The sequence below is a fragment of the Esox lucius genome, chromosome 2, assembly GCF_011004845.1.
Source record: "Esox lucius isolate fEsoLuc1 chromosome 2, fEsoLuc1.pri, whole genome shotgun sequence".
In the NCBI taxonomy this organism is placed as follows: Eukaryota; Metazoa; Chordata; class Actinopteri; order Esociformes; family Esocidae; genus Esox; species Esox lucius.
In genome coordinates, this window is record NC_047570.1 from 27,505,288 (window position 1) to 27,532,315 (window position 27,028).

The window sequence follows — 27,028 nt, forward strand, 5'->3', positions numbered from 1 at the left end:
GTTACTCCTCCATCCACCTACATGCCGATGACAATGTTCTGTAATGTGCTGTCCACTTGAAAAAATTGCTTTAAAATACCCACCATGCTTTCTTTGACCTCTATCTACTCCTTAATAAAATAGTTTTTTTGGAGCCTACCCAAACCTGCCTGCCCCACAAAGATCCTTGCCCTTGAAGCTGGTTGAGAGAATGCCAAGAGTGTGCAAAACTGTAATCAAGGCAAATGCTACTTTGAAGAATCTAAAATATAACCATATTTTGATTTGTTTTTTTGGTTCCTACAGTATATGGTTCCATATGTGTCATTTCACAATTTGTATGTCTTCACTATTAAGCTTTAATACATTGTTATATACCTTGGTTTATAAAAGGACTAACTGTAAGTCACTAAGTTTTTCTGAATAAGATTATCTGCTAAATTACTAAAATGTTAAAATGTGTCTTTTTTCCTGGTGCTTAGTTATAAACCCTAAGTTAACTTGACTGTTATAGGTGTGGCTTGAGCCCTATAATCCTCCATAGTTACAAATTTGATTTCTTTATTTGAGGAAATAAGGCTCACCAATGTTGTGATCATGCGCTGGGTTTGGCATTCCTGTAGAAGGAGGTATTTGTAGCAGAAATACACGGACACACAGCATTGTGTTTGGCAATATCTGGCTAACTTCACAACACCACCCTGTGTAACACAACCCATCACAACACAACACTACAAAACAAACCACTGTGTAACACAACCCATAACAACACTACACAACACAACACTGTGTAACACAACCCAGCACAGCACAACCCAGTATTACACAACACAAACTGTGTTACACAACCCAACTCAGCATAACACAACACTATGCAACACAACCCAACAAAACACAACACAGCACTATGCAACACAATCCAACAAAACACAACACAACACTATGTAACACAACCCAACAAAACACAATACTTTTTAACACACACAAAGACAGCACAACACAACACTATGTAACACAACCCAACAAAACCCAACAATATGTAACACAACCCAACACAACAAAATATTGTGTAACACAATACAACACAATACAACACAACACTGTGTAGCACAACCCAACACAACACTGTGTAACACAAACCAACACAGCACAACACAACACTGTGTAACACAGTGCAACACAACATAACAAAACACTGTGTAACACAGCACAGGACAGCACAGTCACCTGGTTGGTATGGAGTATGCAGAGGTTAAAGATAAAGGTTTCTGTGAGGTCAGTCACATGTCTTCAGTCCTTTAGTCTGAGAAGCCCACTTTCTCCCATTAGTTAGTGTCCCACATTGCAATCCTCTGCATATAGCTAGAGCGTTCACTTTAGAGAGAGAAAGAGTGTGTGCGTGTGTGCGTGGGTGCGTGGGTGCGTGTGTGTGTGTATTTGTGTATTTGTGTGAATATGTGTCACTCTATAAGTGGACAGGTAACTTTGCTGACAATGTTCTGTCCCTAGAGACTCTTCCATCCGACACAAACTCACACAGACACACACACACACACACTTGCACACGTGTGGTAGGTCATTAGGTTTATAACCATAGGATGGCTTGACAAGGTTGTATGGCCAGAGAGAGGAAAAGAGAAAAGGAGAGGAAGGGTGTGTGTCTAGCAGAGAAATGTGGAAAAGGAGGACAGATTTCTATATAAACACGATATCTGGAGTGTCTCCAGGAAACTCAGTTGACCCAATTCATGATGGGCTTCCCCTCTCCTCTCCTCTGCTCTCCTCTCTAGACCTACTGCTGTTGTGGAAACACTCAGGTTTCGAATAGGGCCCGGGAGGATTTCCTTGTCGTGTCACCTGACCAGGAAAGACTTCTGGCCCCACTAAGTCCTGCCATAGTTCTCTTCTGGAATGGAATGACTCATTATGACTAATCAAAACTTACAGAGATCTGTACATAACAAATTCCACCCTATTTGTTCCCAGAGAGGACGTGTAAAAGTTAGTTCTAAAGTAGAACACAAACAAGTTTATTATGACATGTTTACTTGGAGTTGTTATTGATCTCATCACCAGCTCTGGGACCAAGTCTGTAGTCCTTTAGTGTGTGTGTTAACATGCCGGATTGTTCCCAGATGTTTCGAGAAGACATGGGTGGATCCCCCAGCTGTAGAGAGAGAAAGGGGGAAAGGGGGAGGCGGTGAACTAGAAAGAAAAAGACTAACAGGAGATGAATGCAAGAATGCCCCCCCCTACCAATCACACACACACACTAGTGTTGTTTTCTTTTTATAGGTTTGTGTTTGTCTTTCTAGTTTTCCTTGAAATGTCCTGTCTGTAACAAAGAATACGTGTTTGTGCTCATGTATGCGAGGTGTGTGTGTCTTTGTTTCTATGTTTGTGTGTGTATATATAATTAGCCGGGGTCATGTCAAATGGATTACATGCGTCCGGCAGACAATAAACAACCCATGCTGTGTAATGTGATGCCAGTGTTTCTGTACTGATTTAAACAGGTTTCCTGGTGAAACCTCAGGTCATCCCCTCTGACAGCACCGTACTGAAGAGCCCTTTGATCAGTCTGTATGTTTAAAGGAAATCCTGATTGTCTCTATCTATCTGATCACACCACCACAAGATAGTACTGTCATAAAAGGAAATGTACTTCCATAGAAGTCTACCATAAAGCCAAATCTTGACCCTAACGCTGACCTTGACCTTAAAGTAAAATGTTGCCGTAACTGTAAATTAAGAATAACATAGCTCCTTGCTTAATCTTTGCTTATACCTAATCTTTCCTAGTAGTACTTTTTCATAAGTAGTACTTTTTCATAAGTAGTACTTGTTCATAGTTAGTACTTGGTCATAGGTAGTACTTGTTCCTAGGTAGTACTTGGTCATAGATAGTACTTGTTCCTAGATAGTACTTGGTCATAGGTAGTACTTGTTCATAGGTAGTACTTGTTCATAGGTAGCATTTGGTCATAGGTAGTACTTGTTCCTAGGTAGTACTTGGTCATAGGTAGTACTTGGTCATAGGTAGTACATGGTCATAGGTAGTACTTGGTCATAGGTAGTACTTGATCATAGGTAGTACTTGTTCCTAGGTAGTACTTGTTCCTAGGTTGTACTTGTTCATAGGTAGCACTTGTTCCTAGGTAGCACTTGGTCATAGTCGATAGTTGCTTATCGGCCTTGCCTGAGGATCAGTCTACTCTGTAGATCACTTCTGGTAAAACACTTATGACCAGATGAAGAGAGAGACACATGGAGAGGAGAGGAGGTGGAGAGAGAGGCAGAAAAGAAAGGGAGACGAGAGTGGGAAAAGAGTCGAAAGAGAGAGGGAGAAGGAAGCGAGAGAGAGGAGAGTGTAGAGCGAGTAGGAAAAGACAGAGATGACCCAGTTCTGTTTGACATAGCGGTCATGCCAGAGCCTGGAGAGACTGAGGTGAACATGTGACTGCCAGGCCTGTATGTGTGTGGGGGCGGTGTGTGTATGTGTGTGTGTGTGTGTGTGTGTGTGGCAGGTGAAAAGGGACTTTAATAAGCTATTTAAACGACCTAACGTGTATACCACAGCGTGTGTGACCGTGTATAGGTCTATAGGTGTTTGCACCCATGTATACATGTTCCTATACCCGTATACACGACGCGTCAGTATACACGTTCAGACAACTGTCATAGACCACCTGCCCAGATGACTGAATGCACGTGTATACGCGTGTAGATATTATTCTATACAGCAGAGGGCACAGTAGCCCGAAGATCTTTACGAACAGGAAGTTGTTAAACACCTCTGAAGAAGAAATGAAGAATGGATTCGTTTTTCTGCAGGTGAGTGAATGTGGTCATTCATCTAGCTAAAACCACCAGGCATGTTGACTGGAGGTGCTTGGTTACATGCAATGTACCTAGTTACCATTGGGTTTTGTTGCCTCGGTTTGCTAGCGACATTGTAATTCTTTATTCACTCTCCAACATTTCATCAATGTGGCCGTAAACCATCGGCCGTTGGATATAGCCTATACGTCGTCCTTTCCCAAACCAAAGTTCATGTCCATTGCTCAATCAAGCTTGTTGTTGTTTTTATGTTGTGTAGCCCAATTACCGCAACGTAGTCGCTTACACGGTGGTGTATGTTAGGTCATTTAAATAGCTTATTAAAGTCCCTTTTCACCTGCCATAGTGTGTGTGTCTGTGTGTGTACATATATGTGTGTGGGGGCAGTGTGGGGGAGGTGTGTACGCATGTGTGTGGGGACAGTGTGGGGGTGTACTTATCTGTGTATTGGGGGTGGTGTGTGGTTTACGTATGTGTGTTGAGGCCAGTTTTAGTGTGTGTGTTGGGCCATAGGTGTGGGGTTTTTGTTGGGGCATAGGTGTCTGCTGTGTGTGTTGTATGGCTGGGGTGTAAGTGTGGGGTGTTTGTTGGGGCGTAGGTGTTGGGTGTGTGTTGGGGTAGGTGTGGTGTGTGTGTTGGGCGTAAGTGTGTGGGGTGTGTGTTGGGGTGTAGGTGTGGGGTGTGTGTTGGGGTGTAGGTGTGGGTTGGGGTGTTGGTGTGGGGTGTGTGTTGGCGTTTAGGTGTGGGGTATGTCTGTTGTATGGCTGGGGTGTAGATGTGGGGTGTGGGTTGGGGTGTCGGTGTGGGGTGTGTGTTGGGGTGTAGGTGTGGGTTGGGGTGTGGGTTGGGGTGTAGGTGTGGGGTGTGTATTTTATGGCTAGGGTGTAGGTGTGGGGTGTGTGTTGGGTGTAGGTGTGGGGTGTGTGTTGTATGGCTGGGGTGTAGGTGTGGGGTGTGTGTTGGGTGTAGGTGTGTGTTGTATGGCTGGGGTGTAGGTGTGGGGTGTATGTTGTATGGCTGGGGTGTAGGTGTGGGGTGTGTGTTGGGTGTAGGTGTGGGGTGTGTGTTGGGTGTAGGTGTGGGGTGTGTGTTGTATGGCTGGGGTGTAGGTGTGGGGTGTGTGTTGGGTGTAGGTGTGTGTTGTATGGCTGGGGTGTAGGTGTGGGGTGTGTGTTGGGTGTAGGTGTGTGTTGTATGGCTGGGGTGTAGGTGTGGGGTGTATGTTGTATGGCTGGGGTGTAGGTGTGGGGTGTGTGTTGGGTGTAGGTGTGGGGTGTGTGTTGTATGGCTGGGGTGTAGGTGTGGGGTGTGTGTTGGGTGTAGGTGTGGGGTGTGTGTTGGGTGTAGGTGTGGGGTGTGTGTTGTATGGCTGGGGTGTAGGTGTGGGGTGTGTGTTGTATGGCTGGGGTGTAGGTGTGGGGTGTGTGTTGGGTGTAGGTGTGGGGTGTGTGTTGTATGGCTGGGGTGTAGGTGTGGGGTGTGTGTTAGGTGTAGGTGTGTTTTGAATGGCTGGGGTGTAGGTGTGGGGTGTGTGTTGGGTGTAGGTGTGTGTTGTATGGCTGGGGTGTAGGTGTGGGGTGTGTGTTGGGTGTGTGTTGTATGGCTGGGGTGTAGGTGTGGGGTGTGTGTTGGGTGTAGGTGTGGGGTGTGTGGTATGGCTGGGGTGTAGGTGTGGGGTGTGTGTTGGGTGTAGGTGTGGGGTGTGTGTGGTATGGCTGGGGTGTAGGTGTGGGGTGTGTGTTGTATGGCTGGGGCTGGGCACTACTCCATAAGGGAAAAGAAAGACACAATGTCTCGTTTGTTTTAAAGTGTAATGTTGGAGCGGGACTCTTGCTTTCCTCTCTGTATGTTTTCTGCTAGGAAATGTGGAAATGATTTTTGCCTATGGAAGATTTCCAGAGTCGATTTGGAGCTCTCTCCTTCTCTTTCTCTCTCTCCCCCTCTCTTTCTCTCTCTCTCCCTCTCTTTCTCTCAGTACTGAGTTGTGTTTTTGTTCCAGAGGAAGACGGAGAAGTAGAGATGGGACTGGGAAATGAGAGAGGAGTGGGAAAAAAGGAGAGGACAGGGGCAAAGGAATGAGAATGGATAGATGGAGGGAAGGAGGGAATGAGTGAAGGAGGGAAGGAGGGAATGAGTGAAGGAGGGAGGGAGGGAGGGAGGGAGGGACAGTGTTGTAGCCCCTGGGGTGTCTTCATCTTGTCTGCAACCGACCTCTGATGGCTCATTACTCTGTCCACTAACAGAGACCCTGATCCAAATTCACATGACACTGTATTCCACATGAGATGCGCTAGTCAGAGATGGGCTGCAGAGCCCAGGGAGCAGAGTGGGATTGGGAGCAACTGTGTCACATCTGTTATTGTAAAAAGTGCACTCTGATGTGTGTGTGTGTGTGTGTGTATATGTGTGTACTTAAACCATAGCTGTCAAGCAGTTATTCCTGTTAATGAGTATATGTGTATCGGTCATATTTTTTGGTTCGTGTGTCTTGGTTTCCTTGTTTCACAAGTGTTTGTTCCCATGGTAACAGTTGTGGTTCTTCTCTCCAGACTATCGTACCGGGCCGTGCTTTTCGTCCGTCAGTAACCAGATGTGCCAGGGCCAGCTGACGGGCATCGTGTGCACCAAGACGCTGTGCTGTGCCACCGTGGGACGAGCATGGGGACACCCCTGTGAGATGTGCCCCGCCCAACCTCACCCCTGCCGAAGGGGATTCATACCCAACCACCGCTCCGGAGCCTGCCAAGGTACAGTCTGGGTGCCTTTACCCCACCCCGGTCCGTCTAGAGGATTACGGGTAATTGGGTTGAATGAGGGCTGGGTGGCAGGGTCCCTCCTGGGTAAGGAATGCCCACAAACACCCACCACGGCGGGGCTGTCAGGGAGAGGAACACGGGTCAGTGGCAGCGCCACGTGGGTGAGCAGTTGATTTCTGGTAACACAGCTCCAACCAGCCCTAATCTCTGGTGGACAGGCTACGTAGTGAGCATGGCATCGTTACGTCTGTAAGAAGACTGGCATGAGACCACTAACGAGCAGCAGTTGTTTCGCTGTGGGATGTTCCTTGCTGCTTATTTCTAACATGTAATGCCTTAGCTTAGCTTATAACTTAGCTCATCTCTCTGTCCTTCTGTCTTTTTCCCACTCTGCTTATTTCTTTATTTTCTCCCCATGTCTGTCTCAGATCCCTTCTGCTAGTGTCTAGATCCTACAGGGATGTGTAAAATGTATTATAAATGGTGTAGAAGTTGGATAATGGTCTTAGTCCAGTGATTGGGGCTAGGATAGAGAACGAGTTTGGGGCTAGGACAGAGAACAGGGTTGGGGCTAGGACAGAGAACAGGGTTGGGGCAAGGACAGAGAACAGGGTTGGGGCAAGGACAGAGAACAGGGTTGGGGCTAGGACAGAGAACAGGGTTGGGGCTAGGACAGAGAACAGGGTTGGGGCAAGGACAGAGAACAGGGTTGGGGCTAGGACAGAGAACTGGGTTGAGGCTAGGACACAGAACAGGGTTGGGGCTATGACAGAGAACAGGCAACCCCTGGCCGCTTCACTAAGTCTCCAGAGGGAGACATTCTTCTCTCTCTTTTTCTCTTTCTTTTTCTCCATTCTCTCCTGTGTTACTTGCCTTTCTCCCCCTCCCTGTCTCTCTCCTCAACCCTCTTCACTCCTGGCTCTCTCCTCTCGCCCCCGTCTCCCTCATTTTCTCTTTCTCCTTTCCCTCTCGATCTCCTCGATCTCTCTCATATCCCCTGTCTCCACCTCCCCTCTCCCCCCTCGTCTGGATGAGGGATGTAGCATAGCAGGGGCTGTACTCTGATTTACTGCTCCCTGTGTGTGTGTGTGTGTGTGTGTATGTATGTATGTCTGTGTGCAGATGGACAGGGTTTAGTTGGTAAGTGTTTGGAAGAGAGAGTGTGTGAGCTCAGACACATACACAGCCCCAAGAGTACTCTAAACAAGACGATCTCACACTCTCACAATCTCCACACATTGGCTCTCAAGCTCTCAGACACACACTGTTGCTCTGTGAGTGTGGATTTGTATGTGGGTGTGTGTTTTATTTTGTGTTTGTGAATGAGTGAGAGAGGGTGCACATGAATGCAATGAAAAAGAAATACAAATGCGATAAAAATAGATAGCGTAGTAATAACAATAATAAAACTAAAACTGTAGCAACACCAGAAACATAGAGAAGAATGTTTATACATTGTACATTGTGTGTCTGATTGTACGGGTGGGTGTGTATCAGAACTGGAGTTGCAGTTGGAACTGTCTCCAAGCCTCTTAGTATGACACCCTACGCACTGTCTCTCTCTGTCTGTCTGTCTGTCTGTATGTCTCTCTCCCTGTCCGTCTGTCTGTCTCTCTGTCTGTCTGCCTCTCATCTGTCTCACTGTATGTCTCTCTCTGTCTGTTTGTCTCTCTGTCTCACTGTCTGCCTATCTGTCTCTCTGTCTGGCTGGCTTCCTGTCTGTCTGTCTCTCTGCATTTCTCTATTTCTCTCTGTCTGTCTGTCTGTCTCACTCTCTGCCTATCTGTCTCTCTGTCTCTGTCTGTCTGTCTGCCTGTCTCTCTGTCTGTCTGTCTGCCTGTCTGTCTCTCTGTCTGTCTGTCTGTCTGTCTGTATGTGTTGTATTCTAGGACTGACATTGTGTGTCCTGTGTGTCTAGATGTAGATGAATGTCAGGCTATCCCTGGCCTGTGTCAGGGTGGGAACTGTATCAACACCGTTGGATCCTTTGAGTGTAAATGTCCTGCAGGACACAGGTTCAACGAGATCAGCCAGAAATGTGAAGGTAAGGCTGTTTCACACACACACACACACACGCACACACACACACACACACACACACACACACACACACACACACAGAGACTAATCAATTTAAACTGCCATTCATATCAGACCTTAAAGTGACCCTGACATGACACTACGTCACCCTGACACTAACCCTCAGAGGATCTCCTCTCAACTGCCTTTGATTTGATAAGGATTTCAGCTGGAAGCAAACTGCTGATCTAAACCTCTTCATTGCGCTGTGAAGACCTACCGTTCCCTGATGAAAGCACATCTATGGCAGCCCAGGCAGAGGGGTACAGGATGTAGACCTAAATTCAAATAGCATTTCAAATGGATTTATTTCTATGACCACGCCCCATCTCTATGTGAATACTCCCATGATTGTTAGAGTTTTCTAAAATATTCTAGTTGGTTGTTCTCATTGCTGAATAGGTACTCACATCTATGTGGTGAACCATTCTTTTAGAAAAAAAATTTATATTAAATTTTAAATTAATTTGCATTTTATTGCATGACATATTTGATACATCAGAAAAGCAGAACTTAATATTTAGTACAGAAACCTTTGTTTGAAATTACAGAGATCATATGTTTCCTGTAGTTCTTGACCAGGTTTGCACACACTGCAGCAGGGATTTTGGCCCACTCCTCCATACAGACCTTCTCCAGATCCTTCAGGTTTCTGGGCTGTCGCTGGGCAATACAGACTTTCAGCTCCCTCCAAAGATTTTCTATTGGGTTCAGGTCTGGAGACCGGCTAGGCCACTCCAGGACCTTGAGATGCTTCTTGCGGAGCCACTCCTTAGTTGCCCTGGCTGTGTGTTTCGGGTCGTTGTCATGCTGTACGACCCAGCTATGACCCATATTCATGGCCCCATCCATCCTCCCCTCAATACGGTGCAGTCGTCCTGTCCCCTTTGCAGGAAAGCATCCCTAAAGAATGATGTTTCCACCTCCATGCTTCACGGTTGGGATGGTGTTCTTGGGGTTGTACTCATCCTTCTTCCTCCAAACACGGCGAGTGGAGTTTATACCAAAAAGCTCTATTTGTGTCTCATCAGACCACATGACCGTGTCCCATTCCTCCTCTGGATCATCCAGATGGTCACTTCAGACAGGCCTGGACATGCGCTGGTTTGAGCAAGGGGACCTTGCGTGCGCTGCAGGATTTTAATCCATGACGGCATTGTGTGTTACTAATGGTTTTCTTTGAGACTGTGGTCCCAGCTCTCTTCAGGTCATTGACCAGGTCCTGCTGTGTAGTTCTGGGCTGATCCCTCACCTTCCTCATGATCATTGATGCCCCACAAGGTGATATCTTGCATGGAGCCTCAGACCGAGGGAGTTCATCTTGAACTTCTTACATTTTCTAATAATTGTGCCAACAGTGGTTGCCTTGTGCAGGTCTACAATTTTATCCCTGATGTCCTTACACAGCTCTCTGGTCTTGGCCATTGTGGAGAGGTTGGAGTCTGTTTGATTGAGTGTGTAGACAGGTGGAGTTAATACAGGTAATGAGTGGAGAACAGGAGGGCTTCTAAAAAGAAAAAATAACATGTCTGTGAGAGCCGGAATGGTCTTACTGGTTGGTAGGTGATCAAATACTTGTTTACTCATGCAATAAAATGCAAATTAATTATAAAAAAAATCATACAATGTGATTTTCTGGATTTTAGTTTTAGATTCTATCTCTCACAGTTGAAGAGTACCTATGATAAAAATTACAGACCTGTACATGCTTTGTAAGTAGAAAAACCTGCAAAATCGCCAGTGTATCAAATACTTGTTCTCCCAACTGTCTATATACACTCACCTAAAGGATTATTAAGAACACCTGTTCCATTTCTCATTAATGCAATTATCTAATCAACCAATCACATGGCAGTTGCTTCAATGCATTTAGGGGTGTGGTCCTGGTCAAGAAAATCTCCTGAACTCCAAACTGAATGTCAGAATGGGAAAGAAAGGTGATTTAAGCAATTTTGAGCGTGGCATGGTTGTTGGTGCCAGACCGGCCGGTCTGAGTATTTCGCAATCTGCTCAGTTACTGGGATTTTCACACGCAACCATTTCTAGGGTTTACAAAGAATGGTGTGAAAAGGGGAAAACATCCAGTATGCGGCAGTCCTGTGGGCCGACTGATTCAAGCTGATAGAAGAGCAACTTTGACTGAAATAACCACTTGTTACAACCGAGGTATGCAGCAAAGCATTTGTGAAGCCACAACACACACAACCTTGAGGCGAATGGGCTACAACAGCAGAAGACCCAACCGGGTACCACTCATTTCCACTACAAATAGGAAAAAGAGGCTACAATTTGCACGAGCTCACCAAAATTGGGCTGTTGAAGACTGGAAGAATGTTGCCTGGTCTGATGAGTCTCGATTTCTGTTGAGACATTCAGATGGTAGAGTCAGAATTTGGCGTAAACAGAATGAGAATATGGATCCAGCATGCCTTGTTACCACTGTGCAGGCTGGTGGTGGTGGTGTAATGGTGTGGGGGATGTTTTCTTGGCACACTTTAGGCCCCTTAGTGCCAATTGGGCATTGTTTAAATGCCACGGCCTACCTGAGCATTTTTTCTGACCATGTCCATCCCTTTATGACCACCATGTACCCATCCTCTAATGGCTACTTCCAGCAGGATAATGCACCATGTCACAAAGCTCGAATCCTTTCAAATTGATTTCTTGAACATGACAATGAGTTCACTGTACTGAAATGGCCCCCACAGTCACCAGATCTCAACCCAATAGAGCATCTTTTGGATGTGGTGGAACGGGAGCTTCGTGCCCTGAATGTGCATCCCACAAATCTCCATCAACTGCAAGATGCTATCCTATCAATATGGGCCAACATTTCTAAAGAATGCTTTCAGCACCTTGTTGAATCAATGCCACGTAGAATTAAGGCAGTTCTGAAGGCGAAATGGGGTCAAACACAGTATTAGTGTGGTGTTCCTAATAATCCTTTAGGTGAGTGTATATATGTGTGTGTATATATATATATATATATATATATATATATATATATATATGTATGTATATATATATATATATATATATATATATATATATATATATATATATATATGTATGTATATATAAGACAAGACTATACATTTAGTTATGGGATAAACAAACTACTTATTAAGTAACAAGTTATGTAACATGTTAGAGATGTTACATGTTGTATTCTTTATAAAAGTTACCATACACATCCATGGGTCATCATTTTGTCCCAAAATGGAACCATCACTATACAGAATCCAACATTCTACTCTTTTACCACATGAATCTACAAGGTGAACAAAGGGCAATGCTAATTTAAGGTGATTTCAGCTGTTTTCCCTAACTACAAATGTGCAACAAAATCCAGACTGTGTTGCTCCACATTTTGGGGCGGCAGGGTAGCCTAGAGGATTGGGCCAGTAAATGAAAGGTTGCTGTTTCTTTTCCCTGAGCTCACAAGATGAAAAACCCTGTCATTCTGTCCCTCAGCAAGACTGTTAGCCCTAATTGCTCCCAGGTCGTTGCTGTAAATAATAATCTGTCCTTACCAAAAAATAAACTGTAAAAATACAAATATAGCCTACGTACTAGGTATTTCTACTGTTAAGAATACTGACCTATAACAAATCACTCTTTTACCAAGGGGGGAACATTGATTTAATTTCTTCTCTTCGGGTACCTTGTGGATTGACGCACCTTTTTGATCCCTGTGTAGTTATAGAATAAAATCTTATCGATGTCTTATATAATGTAGGCCTGCAATCCCTATTCATTTAGTAGCCAATGTCCTCTTGGGGCTGAGGGATGTTTGTCAGAACCTATCTCAACATTTTAGTGTGTCATAAACACCACCAGTCAAGAAGTTTTCAGAAGGTCGTCAAAACATTCATTTGAAATGACACTTCTGTTTGCACAATCCAAATGATTCCAGACTTCAAAACAATGCACTGTACAAATGTACAAGGTACAAATGGCTGAATGGAAAGAGGCATCTGTCACATTTCGAGGCTGTCGTTGGGGCCCTTTTTCAACCCCACCCTAAACGGAAACGTCCGCTGCTCTATGTGAGCATCCCCGTCTCTGCCACTTATTTCTCACCATGGCAACATGTTTGTGATGTTGTTGAACCACAGCGCATTTTGGAGTGTCCGTTTAGAGCCAGTGTTTAGGTCATTTTCATGCAGCCGAAATGCTGTTTAATAGTTCTGTACTTGACTGTAGATTACTTGGGGCATTTCATTGAAGTTTTGTAGCAGTGTCCTGATTCACCCGTAAGGCGTAACACTTTTTTTCCCCATGACACGGAACTGCAGGATACAAATCTGCTTTCACACCTGTCTGAAATGGTCCCGATTCAGGGCAACAGTCAGAAAAGGGTTGGACTGCAGGGTTTTGCAGGGTCTGAGGTGATTGTCTGCGGGGTAAAAATGAGCAGTGTTTTAAGCCCTGTAATCATGTCAGGAAAATGTCTGCACTTCGATCAGCCATTAATGTGCTGTATGTTCGGCGGTTGGTCTGCCTGACAGGCCCTCCTGCTGAAAAGCCTCAGGATTTAATATCCCGTCACACAGTTGTTCACATTGTCACGGTGAACATGTGTCTAAGCCACGCTCTTAGACGCTGCAGTCCAGTCCAATTTAGTCGGGCCACAGTTGATTATCACCATAGCTGTTTGCTGTATGTCTGCATTCTGTGAAACACATTGGCAGCCATGATGATTCCCCTCCACCTCCACCTCTTTTCTCCCCATTGCCTTCAGATCTGGATGAGTGTTCCAACATCCCCGGACTGTGTGCTGGAGGAGAATGTTCCAACACGGTGGGCAGCTACTTCTGCAAGTGTCTTCAGGGATACTACACTCCAGTGGATGGCTCCAGGTGTATAGGTAAGCCCCCTTATTGCCAGCCTGGCTTTAGCCTACCTGGAACTCCTGCAGTTCGTCTTTAGCCAACCAAAATGAGAGAGGGAGGAAGCGGGAGAGTGAGAGAGTGAGGGGGGGTAGATAGAGAAGAGATAATACTCCCTGGTCCCTGTAAGTGTGGTTAATGAGGGCCCTTTAGCACTACAGCCTGCAAAGCTGGCCACAACTCAACAATCTCTTTCTTTCTTTCTCTCTCTCTCTCGCGGTCGCTCTGTCTCTCTCTTTCTTTGACTTCCCTCCTCATCTCCCCTCTGTCTCCCCCGTCCCTTTTCCCTGGCTGAGACAGAGAGTTGAACGTTGTCCAGCCTTCCAGCCGTTAGTATTTAGGTCAGTAGTTGCTCCACTCAAATTCTACAACAATGAGCTATTTTCTCTCAGCACAGAGTGGAGAGGGAGAGAAAGGATGAGAGAGAGAGAGAGAGAGAGAGAGAGAGAGAGAGGTGTAATGTCACACTGTGCTCACTGTGCATACCTACATAACTCAGTCTTCCTGCTGCTTCATTATAGGAGCTGGGAAAGAGCTCTCTCTCTCCCTCTCACCCTCTGTCTGTTTGTCTCTGGATAATGCCTTAAACACAGCTCTGCACATATGGTAAGAGAAAGCAGTCAGACAGACAGGACCGCTAGTATTCAAACAGACAGACCCTGCTTCTGTTATCATTTGTGAGAAAGAAAGGAATAGAGGGTACAGGTTCCTCGTAGTGAAGGGAGACCTGTGGACAAAGACTAATCTCACCCAGCAAGTGTCTACAGAGGACCTGGCGCCTGTCTAATATAATTCTTAAAAATAAGGGTAGAAAATTGAACTAACTTGCGGTAGGAAATAATAAAAAATATTTTCATCTGTATTTCTGACCAAGACTAATGTGGAAAATGTATACATTATTTTTTTTCATTTAAAATGATAATGCCACATTTGAACAAAAATAGATCTCATCCTTGGTTTTCTTTTACACTATCTGAGCTCCTTCCTGGATCAAATTAAAAAAATTACTGGGGTTCATATGCTGTCAAATGTTGGTGCTGAGCAAATTTGAATGGATTGACTAGTGGTAGGTTGGACTCCTGCAAGCTCAATCATTATTGTTGGCAGGAAAATTTGCCCTCCTTCAAATGCTGATGTACTGCGAGTACCTCCTGTTTGAGACAGCAGGGTAATAAGGACCAGAATGGCCAGGCTTCTTGTGCATCAAAGGACACATCTAGATAGTTGATTTACAAGCTGTCTGGGAGTTTCTGTAATGAGGAGATTCTGTAATTAACGAGTCAATAATTGCTAAATGATATGCATGAAATTATGAGGGGCAAAAACTGTACAAGTGGGATAGAAGAAAATATTAAAATTTTTAACAAAGACAGGGAAAGAAAAAAAGAGCGATGGAGGGAGGGAGACAGACAGGTTATATACATTATTCTGGGTAGACCTAGAGAGAAATATGTAGAATTAGAGAAAGAAATTGTGGAAGAGTTTAAGACTGTGTGTGTGTGTGTGTGTGTAGGACAAAAACATTATAGAAACTTTGGAGACTATACAAAAAGGGTCAAAGAGACTACAAGCCAGATGAACAGAATCCAATCTCATTTATCAGTCTCATTCCGACTTCTCTCAGACTAGAGGAGGACAATGATGGATTGTATAGATTCTGACTTAGGAGGACCATGGGGAGGCAGACAGTGGTGATCAGAGTATGAGAGCAGAGCTGAGTGGGAACACGCAAGGAGCGGAGCAGGCCCAAATTGAATGGAGCATGGAGTGATATCGGAGTGGGGCAGAGGGCGGTTGCTCAATATCGCTTGAATAGCCTACCATTCCAGTACCACTCTAGTAACACTCTAGTACCGCTCCAGTACTGCTTAAGTACCATTCCAGTACCACTCTAGTAACACTGTAGTACCGCTCCAGTACTGCTCCAATACCATTCCAGTACCACTCTAATAACAGTAGTGATGTATTGGATAGGTCTTGACCAGGGGACCATGGGGATATAGACAGTAAGTTTCTTCAGGTGCTTCTGCTTGAGTCTTGCATACAGATCTGGTGTGTGTTGTGTGTGTGTGTGTGTGATTGGCTGAGAGGGGACGGTCTCTGTCAGTGAATTTGTCTTAGCAATACTGTAAAAGGATGTGTCATGTAGCCATATTAAAATAAAGACATTCAAATAAAAATGTAGGCTAAGTGTCACAGTTAGCGGATATGCACATGAGAAGCCTTTAAATGATCACTCTAGAACAAGCACAGCTGTTAGCAAGACGTGTGATGCTACAATGTGCATACGAAAACCAAAACCAAACTGGACACAAAAACCGCTTTTACTTCTTGAACAACTAGTGCATGAAAGGAAGGACATTATTAAAGGATTTGGGATAACTTCTGAAACCAAAAAAGAAGCATGGGAAAATATACGCTAGCAAATAAATTTGGCTTTCCCATTACTATGCACAACCCCCGATGAGTGTGAAAAGCACTGGTATTCTTTGCAGTCCCAGGCAAGGGCAGACAAGCGACAAACCACTGCCACAGGTAATAGGACATTATGCCAATGTTTTTCCACTACACCAGACTACAATGTTTTATTCTCTATCAATCAATGTATTTAGCCTATATAAAAAGGAAAATAAATGTACATGAATTAACCTTGCTATACATGTCATTGCAGATTGTATTAACATGTAATCCATAATAGGAGGAGCCTCCACACAAGGCTCTGTCTTCTGTTTCCTCAGTGGTGGACAGTAGCCTTGAGCATTTACACGCCAGCATAATGGGAAAGATGGTCAGGTGGATTGCCGGCAGCAGCCATTTTAGGATTGGTTTTAGTGAGTTAAGAGTCCTCTTGACTACCCCTAACTTTTCGCAGATATAGGAGCTGGTTTCAGTACTAAAACGCTTAGTGAAATACTCTTAGACCAAAAATGAAGGAGTCATAAAATTTGGAGTTTCTTCTAAATCAGCAAGTTGGGAGCAACTTTTAGCCTTAAGATGTTTAGTGAATAGGCCTCAGAACTACTGCAAACTACTGAAAACGTAGCAATTGGGCTTTGAATTTGGGTTATAGTTAGAGTTTGAATGAAATGTTAGGGGTTAGAGTTTGAATGAAAGGTTATGGGTTATGGTTTGAATGAAAAGTTAGGGGTTAGGGTTTGGGAAAGATTTTCAAATGGGAATTATCATTTGGTTCCCACAAGCGAAATAAAATGTAAAATGTGTGTGTGTGCATGTGTGTATAGATGTGTGTGTGCAAACATGTTTAGATGTGTGTGTGTGTGTGTGCACACGTGTTTAGGTGTGTGTGTGTTTGTGTGTGTGTGTGCAGTGAGAAACAGCAATGGTCCACAGGCCAGGGGGTCGGTGACAGTGTGCTGGGAACATTCGCACACATCCCCGCCAAACACACACACACACACTCATGCACCTACACACACGTACACGCCCGGGAAGTCTCCCCCAAACATGGCAAAGGTGCAGTAAATCAGTTCAGTTCGACTCAGAGCAGATCCGACAGGAATCTGGGTCAGAGTGGTCCAATGACGCACACATACACACATACCACACCAATGCACGCACAGACATATACAAGGACCCCCCAGGAGAGGATGTTTGTGGGGATGGAATGTTCGCTATGAGCCTTCAGAGATGCAGCACCAAACATCTAAGTCTGTTTCCCACCAATACCACATGCAAACAGAAGATCCCTGTTCAGATGTCTGTCCTCCTCCTCATCTTTCTCATCTCCCCATTCGTTTCCCTCCCTTTCTCTCCCCTCCGCCCGCCTGAGTCTTGCTGTTTGTCTGGTGTATAACGTTGTCCTGTCCCTCTAGATGCCCGTGGTGGGTACTGCTATGCCAGCCTGCTGAATGGGCGCTGTGCCAACCAGAACTTCCAGCTGCTGACCAAGATGCAGTGCTGCTGTGACAGCGGACGCTGCTGGTCTGACGGATCAACCCCTGAGATGTGCCCCATTAGAGGGACTGGTATGACCTAAACCCCTGACCTGTGACCCCTGGCTTAATCCCCTGACCCGTGAAAATCTGTACAATTGTTAAGAACATGTTTGTAAATTTTTTGTAAATGTTTCTTCGATGTTCTGTAAAGAGTCTCCCTTTCCTGTGTCTCTTCTCCCTTGTCTCCTCTCCCTGTGTCTCCTCAACTTATGTCTCCTCTCCCATGTCTCCTCTCCCTATGTCATCTCTCCCCGTGTCTCCTCTCCCTTGTCTCCTCTCCCTTGTCTCCTCTCCCTGTGTCTCCTCAACTTATGTCTCCTCTCCCTGTGTCTCCTCTCCCTGTGTCTCCTCTCCCTGTGTCTCCTCTCCCATGTCTCCTCTCCCCATGTCTCCTCTTCCTGTCTCCTCTCCCTTGTCTCCTCTTCTATGTCTCCTGTCCCTGTGTCTCCTCTCCCTTGTCTCCTCTTCTATGTCTCCTCTCCCTGTGTCACCTCTCCCATGTCTCCTGTCCCTGTGTCTCCTCTCCCATGTCTCCTCTCCCATGTCTCCTCTCCCCGTGTCTCCTCTCCCTGTGTCTCCTCTCCCATGTCTCCTCTCCCTGTGTCTCCCCTCCCGTGTCTCCTCTCCCATGTCTCCTCTCCCCGTGTCTCCTCTTCCTGTGTCTCCATGGTCTAGATGAGTACCAGAAGCTGTGCAGCCAGCTGCAGACTGGGACAGGGGGAGTAGTGCCTTTCCCAGGAGGTCCCCAGGTCCCAGGTATCTACCCAGGAATCTACCCGGGTCAGCCAATCCCTGGTCAGCCAATCCCTGGACATCCCCTCCCAGGACAACCAATCCTTCCTCAGCCACCAACTCCAAAAGGTCAATACTACTGACATTTAAGTATTTTAAGGTTGCTAGACACCCACGTGCGATCCCAGTTGTAGATGGCAGGTGGGGTGCCTCTTTGAAGAGGTAGTTTCATATGTTTGTGAGCAATGTGCAGGGTCTGAGGGTACAGAGGGGCATTTTAGAAGGGTAGTGGAGGGGCAGCCATGTCCTGGTAGGTTAGGGATGTCTTCTTTACCTATTGCTTAATGGTGGATAGGGGCAGGGCCATGGTCTTATACTGCTTTGACCGGACAGCTGTGGAGGAGCAACTATTTCCGTCTTGCCCAATTTGTCATGCCATTTTTGAGTCCTGACGTCTAGTCTTTCCAGTGCAGTCAGGCTTTAGAGCTGGTCGTTGATGTACCTCAGCATCACTTAAGGCTCCCAACAACGTCATGCCTTCTTTAGATGACATGACTGTTACATTGTGTCAAATCGGAGGGGCCTGCTGTCTAAATCTTTGGCTGCATGGCTGTCTGTTCATCGAGGTTGAACATGAGTCAACCGTGATGAGAGGTCTCCGCTAGGAAGAGCAGCTTCTTGTCTTCAAGGCTGAGCTTAAGACGGTGAGCTGACATCCAATGATAAGAGAGTTCTGAGGACAACAAAGTTTTTGAGGAGAACAAAGCCTTGGGGGACACCAGTAGTGAGATTAAGTCATGCACACACTGATTGTCTCTACAACAGTAGGAACAACCTGTCATTTGGGTTGGATTATAGCAGGACAGAACCTGAGATGCCTATCAAAGAGAGAAAGGAAAGGAGGACTGGAAGGTTTACAATGTTAGAGAGAATTACAGAGAATCAGCTAAGATTAGAGAGCCTCTGTGAAAGAGAAAAAAGCAGCCTCATTTGATTGACATGTCCTGAGGCTTGACTGATTATGGTCAATAAGCTAATTCTCACAAACCTCAAGTGTTTTGGATGTAAGAGCTGGGATAGTGGTCTGTAGAGGGGTCAAGAGTTTGGAGAGAACTCAGGCCATCTCGAAGTCAGGGATGAGTTGATGAGGGAAGTGGGTATTGGAGAATGTCTCCGGAGATAATCTGGAGAATGGAAAGAGGAGGTCCTGTAAATACTCTGAACTCTCACCCACAGAAACCTCATGTTACATTCAGAATCAGAATGATACTGTAGCTGTTTAATACTTAAAGAATTAATACTGTAAATCACTTCAAGGATCAACAGAAATAATAGAGATGTCTCTGGAGATTTTTCATAGGTGTGACAATGTGCTAACCCATCTCATTAACTCCCTTTCTTTTTTTCGTCTGGCCCTCTCACCCCTCTCCTCTTCCCACTCCATCTGTCTTCCTCTCCTGTCCCCCCACTACTTCTGTATCTGGTCTCGTCTTCAACACTCCTTCCCCCAGGCGATATCCAGACCCAGAACATTAGCTCTATAACTAACATGTGTTTGGCGTTCCGCAACCTGTGTCTAAATGGCCGGTGTGTCCAAACCCCTGGAAGCTACCGCTGTGAATGTAACATGGGCTTTAGACTGGACTCCAGAGGAGAGTGTATTGGTAAGGATGTCTCAAGGCACATACACAGAGGGAGGCAGGGGGTGAAGCAGGGAGAGAAGACAAAGGGATACAGGGATGGAGGACAGAGGGAAGCGGAGATGGATGTCAGAGGGAAGTGGGGATAGAGGACAGAGGGAAGCATGGATGGAGGACAGAGGGATGCAGGAATGGAGGACAGAGGGAAGCATGGATGGATGTCAGAGGGAAGTGGGTATAGAGGACAGATGGAAGCATGGATAGAGGATAGAGGGATGTGGGGATAGAGGACAGAGGGATGTGGGGATAGAGGACAGAGGGATGTGGGGATAGAGGACAGAGGGATGTGGGGATTAAGGACAGAGGGATGTGGGGATAGAGGACAGAGGGATGTGGGGATAGAGGACAGAGGGATGCGGGGATAGAGGACAGAGGGATGCGGGGATAGAGGACAGAGGAATGCAGGGATTGAGGAAAGAGGAATGTGGGGATAGAGGACAGAGGGATGCGGGGATAGAGGACAGAGGGATGCGGGGATAGAGGACAGAGTGATGTGGGGATAGAGGACAGAGGGATGTGGGGATTAAGGACAGAGGGATGTGGGGATAGAGGACAGAGGGATGTGGGGATAGAGGACAGAGGGATGCAGAGATGGAGGACAGAGGGATGTGGGGATAGAGGACAGAGGGAAGAGAAGAATGACTGGCCAGAATTTTGTTCATTTGGGCAATGTGTGTATGTGCTTTCCAGATAAAGATGAGTGTGAGCAGAGACCGTGTGTGAACGGAGATTGTGTGAACACTGCTGGATCTTACTTCTGCCAGTGTCCTGCTGGATTCCAGACCACTGCTACGAGGACAGAGTGCAGAGGTAACACACACACCACACACATTGACACTTACAAAAGTACTTTGTGCCCAGAAACCATGTGCCTTTCACAGGAAACATTTCAAAGGTCTTTGCATTCATCAGTTATTAAATATTATAGAATTCTAGATAATTGAAGTTGAGAAAATGTGTTTTAGAGATATAACACAGTTTAAAATAGTAACAGCTCACAGCAAGTTAACACAACCAAATTCCTTGCTTGGGTGGATCTCTGAAAGGTGCTCACTAATATAGTCATGGCTTTCTGTCAAAGCAATGTCATACTCATTGTCTGGACTTTCCACCTGATAGCTAAGCTAAATAGCTTTCTAGCCTCTATTACAATTGCCATCAACATATCTTATATAACTCACCACCATACCACAATGACTTGTTGACTACTATTTAGATGGGCAACTCAGACAAAAACACAGTGTTATTCTGTACCCTGGGAGGACTCAGAAATGCTCATTTGTGTCGTAACTGCCCAACATCTCGTCAACATGTAGCCAAGAAATGGATCAGGATCTTATATATATTGTATATTAGAAAGGAAAACAGTGCTGAACTACTCTAACCATGCCTCCAACCAGCGTGTGGATGGAGGTTTCTTGAAGTAACAACCATTAGAAATCTTAGCGCCAGGAGATTGTGCAATTCAAACCTTTTCTGAAAGATTACTCGTCAAGGAAGGCCAGCTCCAAGTGATGGCCTAATGAGCATCCCACTTCCAAATTGAGCATCTCCCTTTGGCCTCCCATAAATCAACATAATCCGGCATAGTTGATTCAAAAGGAAAACTCACGCTCATCAAACTCATGTCATCAACCCTAATCTCTTCTTACACAATCACAATGTGTTTTGGTGTTATCTGTTGGTGAGACCGCCTGTCTCCTCTCACTGTTTGTTTTTCTATATTGTTCTCTAAATCTTACCCTAACATGCGCACACAAACACACACAAACACACACACACGCACACATACTCACTGTCTGTGGTTTAAAATACAATGTTATGTTTTGTGGGTTTCAGACCTGGATGAGTGTGTGGCTAATGGTCGTATCTGTAACAATGGGAGGTGTGTGAACACAGAGGGGAGCTTCCATTGTGTCTGCAATGCTGGCTTTGAGCTCTCCACTGATGGGAAGAACTGCCAAGGTCTGTCTGTCTATCTGTCTGTCTTTGTGTCTGACTGTCTGTCTGTCTTTGTGTCTGTCTATCTCCATTTCCCCACAGATCATTCATATTTTCCATTGAATCTGTCCCATGTTTGTATATATTGTCCATATATGTACTTTGTGTGTTGGTTTCCCTGCCCTCAGACATGGACGAGTGTGGGATTAGGAACATGTGTTTGAATGGGATGTGCATCAATGAGGAGGGAAGCTTTAAATGCATCTGTAAGCCTGGCTTCGTCCTAGACCTGACTGGACGCTTCTGTGTAGGTATGTATGTGTTCTGTCCAATAAATACAATCCACCTACCTCATCAGTGAACCCCTCAACCAATCACAACATTTCTACTGCCTTATTGACGCTATTAGATCCATTCCCTTCCAGTAAATTATTTAAACATATATTATGAAAGTCTCAAGACCTGCATGCCCTTCTCTCTGTTCTTAGACTAACTTTTTTTTTTACTCTGGGGTGCTAGGAAAACATTTACACTTTTCTTTTGGAGCCTCTGCCAGAGGCACGGTAAAAAAAAAAAAAAAGTATTTACAATTATTTTAATTACCATTGTTTGGTCTAACACTGGAGAGACAATGTTTCTGTCTTTCAGTGGCTCCAGACATATCCCATAGAACCAGCCGCCACAGAGTTTACATGGCATTAGGGTAACTGTTAGAACACACCACTTTGGTTTACATTAGAGTCTTATGTGACTGGAGCTGGAGAAAGCTGTTCTCTTCTGTCACGTTATATAATCTTCCCGGGAGATAAAATGTGAGGTTATTCAGCCATTACTGCTGAATTGCAAAATAACCGGCCCTTTGACAGGCATTCAGTGATCTTCACTTAAAACATTTACATCTGATAATATCCCTCATATGTGCGAGTCAGAGTTGTTTGAACTGTAATAACTTTGGAGTTTGACTTTAGAAAATAAAAAAAACAATCTTCTTTTCTTCTTTGACTGCTGTATTTAATAGTTAGGAGAAGTTATGTGAAAATTGAAGAGATTCTGTTGACTTTACTGTTGATTTGATAGTAGATATAATGGTTTGGTTTTTCAGAGATTTGTCCTACTCCTGGAATAAGCATATAGCATGCACAGTAAACAAATATCCATTGAAAGTGAATTTTGTCCTGGAGAAGGTTTAACAAAGCCCAGTGTTCTGATCTATCCTATCACAGCAGTGTATAAAATCCTCTCCCCTTTCCCCCATCTTCCTCCTGTGTCCCCACCTGCTGCCTGTTATCAACCTCCCGTCTCTTGTCTCCACGCCAGACATTGATGAGTGTGAGATTCCCGGGATGTGCATGAATGGTCACTGTGTGAACACAGAGGGGTCATTCAGATGTGAGTGTATGCCAGGCTTGGCCGTGGGTCTGGACGGACGTGTCTGTGTCGGTGAGTAGCTTTCTTTCCGTATCTCCACATCTGGATTTTTAACATGACAGCTCACTTGATCACAGTTGCACATTTGCTACTCATACTGTACAATCCAAAAAAGGTTCTCAAAAACCTAAACGGGTTCTTCAGCAGTCTTATCGAAGAACACTCTAAACAGCCTTTCCTTTATACGCCTTCAAGCCTAGGACAAAAAAAAACAAGCTCAAATGTGAACTCCATTGAGGTTGATTGATTTAGTCCTAGACTTGGCTTAATCTGTGCCCACAAAATCGGCCCTTAGAGTGCCATGTAGAATCCATTTCACACACAAAAACAATATGAAACAATGAACTGCAAGTAATTTCTCCTGGAATCCAGCATGGTTCTTCAATTGACAATCCTTCAGCCACTGCTGAAGAATGCTTTTGGAACCCTTCTTTGGAAGAGTGTATGGACATGTTTGGGATAATATTCCTGGTTTTCCAGCGTGAGGGGGCAGGAAATGTTCAAATGTCATTGCATGAGCACAGTCTGGGTGGACGGGATTGGTTCGGGGTGATATATGAGCAGGGGACTGCAGAAATCCCCTTCATACACAACTCTGTTTGGCTGTTGTGTGTCTGTGTGAGGGATGGAGGGAGGGACTGAAGAAGGTTAGGATAAGGAAAGACAGAGAAAAAAGAGAGAATGGCGTCACACTTTTCTCTGTCCTGCTGATTGCAGACACACATATGCGCAGCACTTGTTACGGCGGCTACAGGAGGGGACAGTGTGTAAAGCCGTTCTTCGGAGCCGTGACCAAGTCCGAGTGTTGCTGTGCCAGTGTGGAGTATGCTTTTGGCGAGCCCTGCCAGCCCTGTCCGCCTCAGAGCTCAGGTATATGCACACACACACACACACACACCCACTCTGTGTTCACACAGCTATAAATCCTACGGCTGTCCCCTATTTAACCAGGTTAGTCTCACTGAAATGTCTTGTTTAAAAGAAAACTAGAGACCTGAGTATTGTTGTGTTTTGGCATCACAGCTTACTGGAGTACCACACCACAGGCCAGCTGTTGTCCAACAGACAGACCACAATGAGCAACGCATGCACCTGAGCCATAAAGAACTACCATGCTATTAGGATCCCCACTGGCTACTGCTAAAAGCAGCAGTTAAAACTCCTGGGGTCCACATGGAACATAGAACACAGAACATTGAACATAGAACACAGAACGTTGAACACAGGACGTAGAACATGGCATAATAAAAAACATGACTAAGTATGGTATAAAGTTTTAAAATGAGAGCATTGCATAAAGAACACAGATTGTTAATCTGCCCATTACATTCAAGTCTGGCATTCAGTTCAACCTTGAACAAACATGTTTAATTACTAGTTGCAACAGGGGGACAGCCCCAGCACAGAATCCAAGCTAATGTCTCCTGAACCTTTCAAGCTAATGATCCAAGCAAATGTCTCCTGAACCTTCTCTGAGTGGGCTGGTTAATCCTCATTAGTCTCCTGTTGGGCATGAGCTCTTCCTGAGTCATGACTGCATTTATTGACCTTCATGGCTGTTAGGGTACTGACAAAGTAACATTAATATTATATGCAGTGCTCTTCTGGTTCGTAACTATAAACCAATCAAGTGTTGATCTGAATTCACCCACAGAGACAGGAGATTCCCAACCCTCCTCCTCCCCTCCAATCCCAAACCCTCCTCCTCCCCTCCAATCCCAAACCCTCCTCCTCCCCTCCAGTCCCCAACCCCCCTCCTCCCCTCCAGTCCCCAAACCTCCACCTCCTCCTCCCCTCCAGTCCCCAAACCTCCACCTCCACTCCCCTCCATTCCCCAACCCTTCTCCTCCCCTCCAGTCCCCAAAACTCCACCTCCTCTTCCCCTCCAGTCCCCAACCCTTCTCCTCCCCCTCCGGTCCCCAAACCTCCACCTCCACTCCTTCTCCTCCCCTCCAGTTCCCACACCTCCACCTCTCCTCTCCACCAGTCCCCAACCCTCCTCCTCTTCAACCTTCAATTCCCCAACCTTCCACCTCCCCTCCCCTCCAGTTCCCCCACCTCCTCCTCTCCTCTCCCCCAACCCTCCTCCTCTGCAGCCCTCCAGTCCCCAATCCTCCACCTCTCCATCACACCAGCCATATAGTACAGCCAGTCAATTCTCATTAGCTCTGCCTGTTAAAGTCTCAGTATCAAAAAGACGCCAAAGTTCCCCCACATTAAGGGTTCATTTCATATACATCTAGACCAAATGAGAAAGCATGGAAACGGATAATAACATAGTATTAAATGTCTCGCTCTGAGATCTCTGGATTTTGGCAAATGTGATGTTTTCACAAAACGCTGTTATTTCGTTTAAGTAGGCTAGTTTCACTAAACCCTTTTGAGTGTGTGTGTTTGTGTGTTTGTGTGTGTGTGTATGTGTGTGTGTGTGTTTTGCAGCCGAGTTCCTCGCTCTGTGTAGTAATGGCATCGGCACCACCAGCGATGGCAGAGGTAAACCCAGAATTAACTTTTACTAACCTTGGGTGTATCTTAAAAATACTGTATCTGCCACCTAGATATTTACACTGTGTGTTTGCTTGTGTGTGTGTGTGTGTGTCTGTCTGTCAGACATCAATGAGTGTGCTCTGGACCCTGACATCTGTCAGAATGGGGTTTGTGAGAACATGCTGAGGACCTATAAGTGTAACTGCAACATGGGCTTTGAAGTGGACACCACTGGAAAGAACTGTGTTGGTAAGTAGAGGATCAGCCCTCTCTGTCTGTCTGTCCCTTCAGACTTATATATGAGTGTATTATCTCTGTCTGTCTGTCCCTTCAGAATTATAAATCAGTATATTATTTCTGTCTGTCCTTTCAGACTTGTAGATGAGTGTTTTATCTCTGTCTGTCCCTTCACACTTATATATGAACGTGTTTTCACAGTCTGTCTGTCCCTCCAGACTTATATATGAGTGTATTATCACTGTCTGTCCCTCCAGACTTATATATGAGTGTATTATCACTGTCTGTCTGTCCCTTTAGACTTATATATGAGTGTATTATCACTGTCTGTCCCTCCAGACTTATATATGAGTGTATTATCACTGTCTGTCTGTCCCTTTAGACTTATATATGAGTGTATTATCACTGTCTGTCTGTCCCTCCAGACTTATATATGAGTGCATTATCACTGTCCGTCTGTCCTCTGCAGACATCGATGAGTGTGCTGTCAACAGGCTGTTGTGTGATAACGGCCTGTGTAGAAACACTCCAGGTAGTTTTACCTGCCACTGTCCCACTGGCTTCCTGTTCCACACAGAGACTGATGTCTGCGAAGGTGAGATGACTGTTAAAAGATCTGCTAAGAAAATAGACACGGTTCACAGGTTTTCCATATTGAACTGTGTGTTTGTTTTCAGCTGTAGACATTGACTCATTATTGACATGGTTGATTGTGTTTATTGTTTATTTTGGCTGTATTTTGTTGGCTGTTGATGGCTGTATGTGTGTTTAGTATTCTAGTATTCTCACCTTATCTCATTTGTTGTCAACCGCAGACGTTGACGAGTGTGAATCCAGTCCGTGTGTGAACGGGGAGTGTAAGAACAGCCCGGGGTCCTACATTTGTCTCTGCTCAGCAGGCAGTACTCTGGACGCCTCTGGAACACAGTGTATAGGTATGTGAGTGTATAACAACCCCTCCAGTGTGTGCATGCATATATTTATCCTTTTGTGTGTGTGTG

At 45.3% G+C, this 27,028-nt stretch overlaps 1 protein-coding gene across 3 annotated transcripts in view; it reads left to right on the forward strand.

The window, feature by feature from the left end:
• Positions 1 to 27,028, forward strand: part of fbn1 (fibrillin 1) — an 87,636-nt gene that overhangs the window by 15,266 nt on the left and 45,342 nt on the right. For all 3 annotated transcript variants that reach the window (XM_013137098.4, XM_013137101.4, XM_020054407.3), the window contains 15 exons: positions 6,369 to 6,566; positions 8,494 to 8,619; positions 13,399 to 13,524; positions 17,380 to 17,532; positions 18,178 to 18,363; positions 19,746 to 19,898; positions 20,625 to 20,744; positions 21,774 to 21,899; positions 22,064 to 22,186; positions 23,193 to 23,315; positions 24,021 to 24,173; positions 25,743 to 25,796; positions 25,914 to 26,039; positions 26,497 to 26,622; positions 26,843 to 26,962. In XM_013137098.4, coding sequence (XP_012992552.2) covers positions 6,369 to 6,566; positions 8,494 to 8,619; positions 13,399 to 13,524; positions 17,380 to 17,532; positions 18,178 to 18,363; positions 19,746 to 19,898; positions 20,625 to 20,744; positions 21,774 to 21,899; positions 22,064 to 22,186; positions 23,193 to 23,315; positions 24,021 to 24,173; positions 25,743 to 25,796; positions 25,914 to 26,039; positions 26,497 to 26,622; positions 26,843 to 26,962 — 2,013 coding nt within the window. The remainder of the gene's footprint in view (positions 1 to 6,368; positions 6,567 to 8,493; positions 8,620 to 13,398; positions 13,525 to 17,379; positions 17,533 to 18,177; positions 18,364 to 19,745; positions 19,899 to 20,624; positions 20,745 to 21,773; positions 21,900 to 22,063; positions 22,187 to 23,192; positions 23,316 to 24,020; positions 24,174 to 25,742; positions 25,797 to 25,913; positions 26,040 to 26,496; positions 26,623 to 26,842; positions 26,963 to 27,028) is intronic.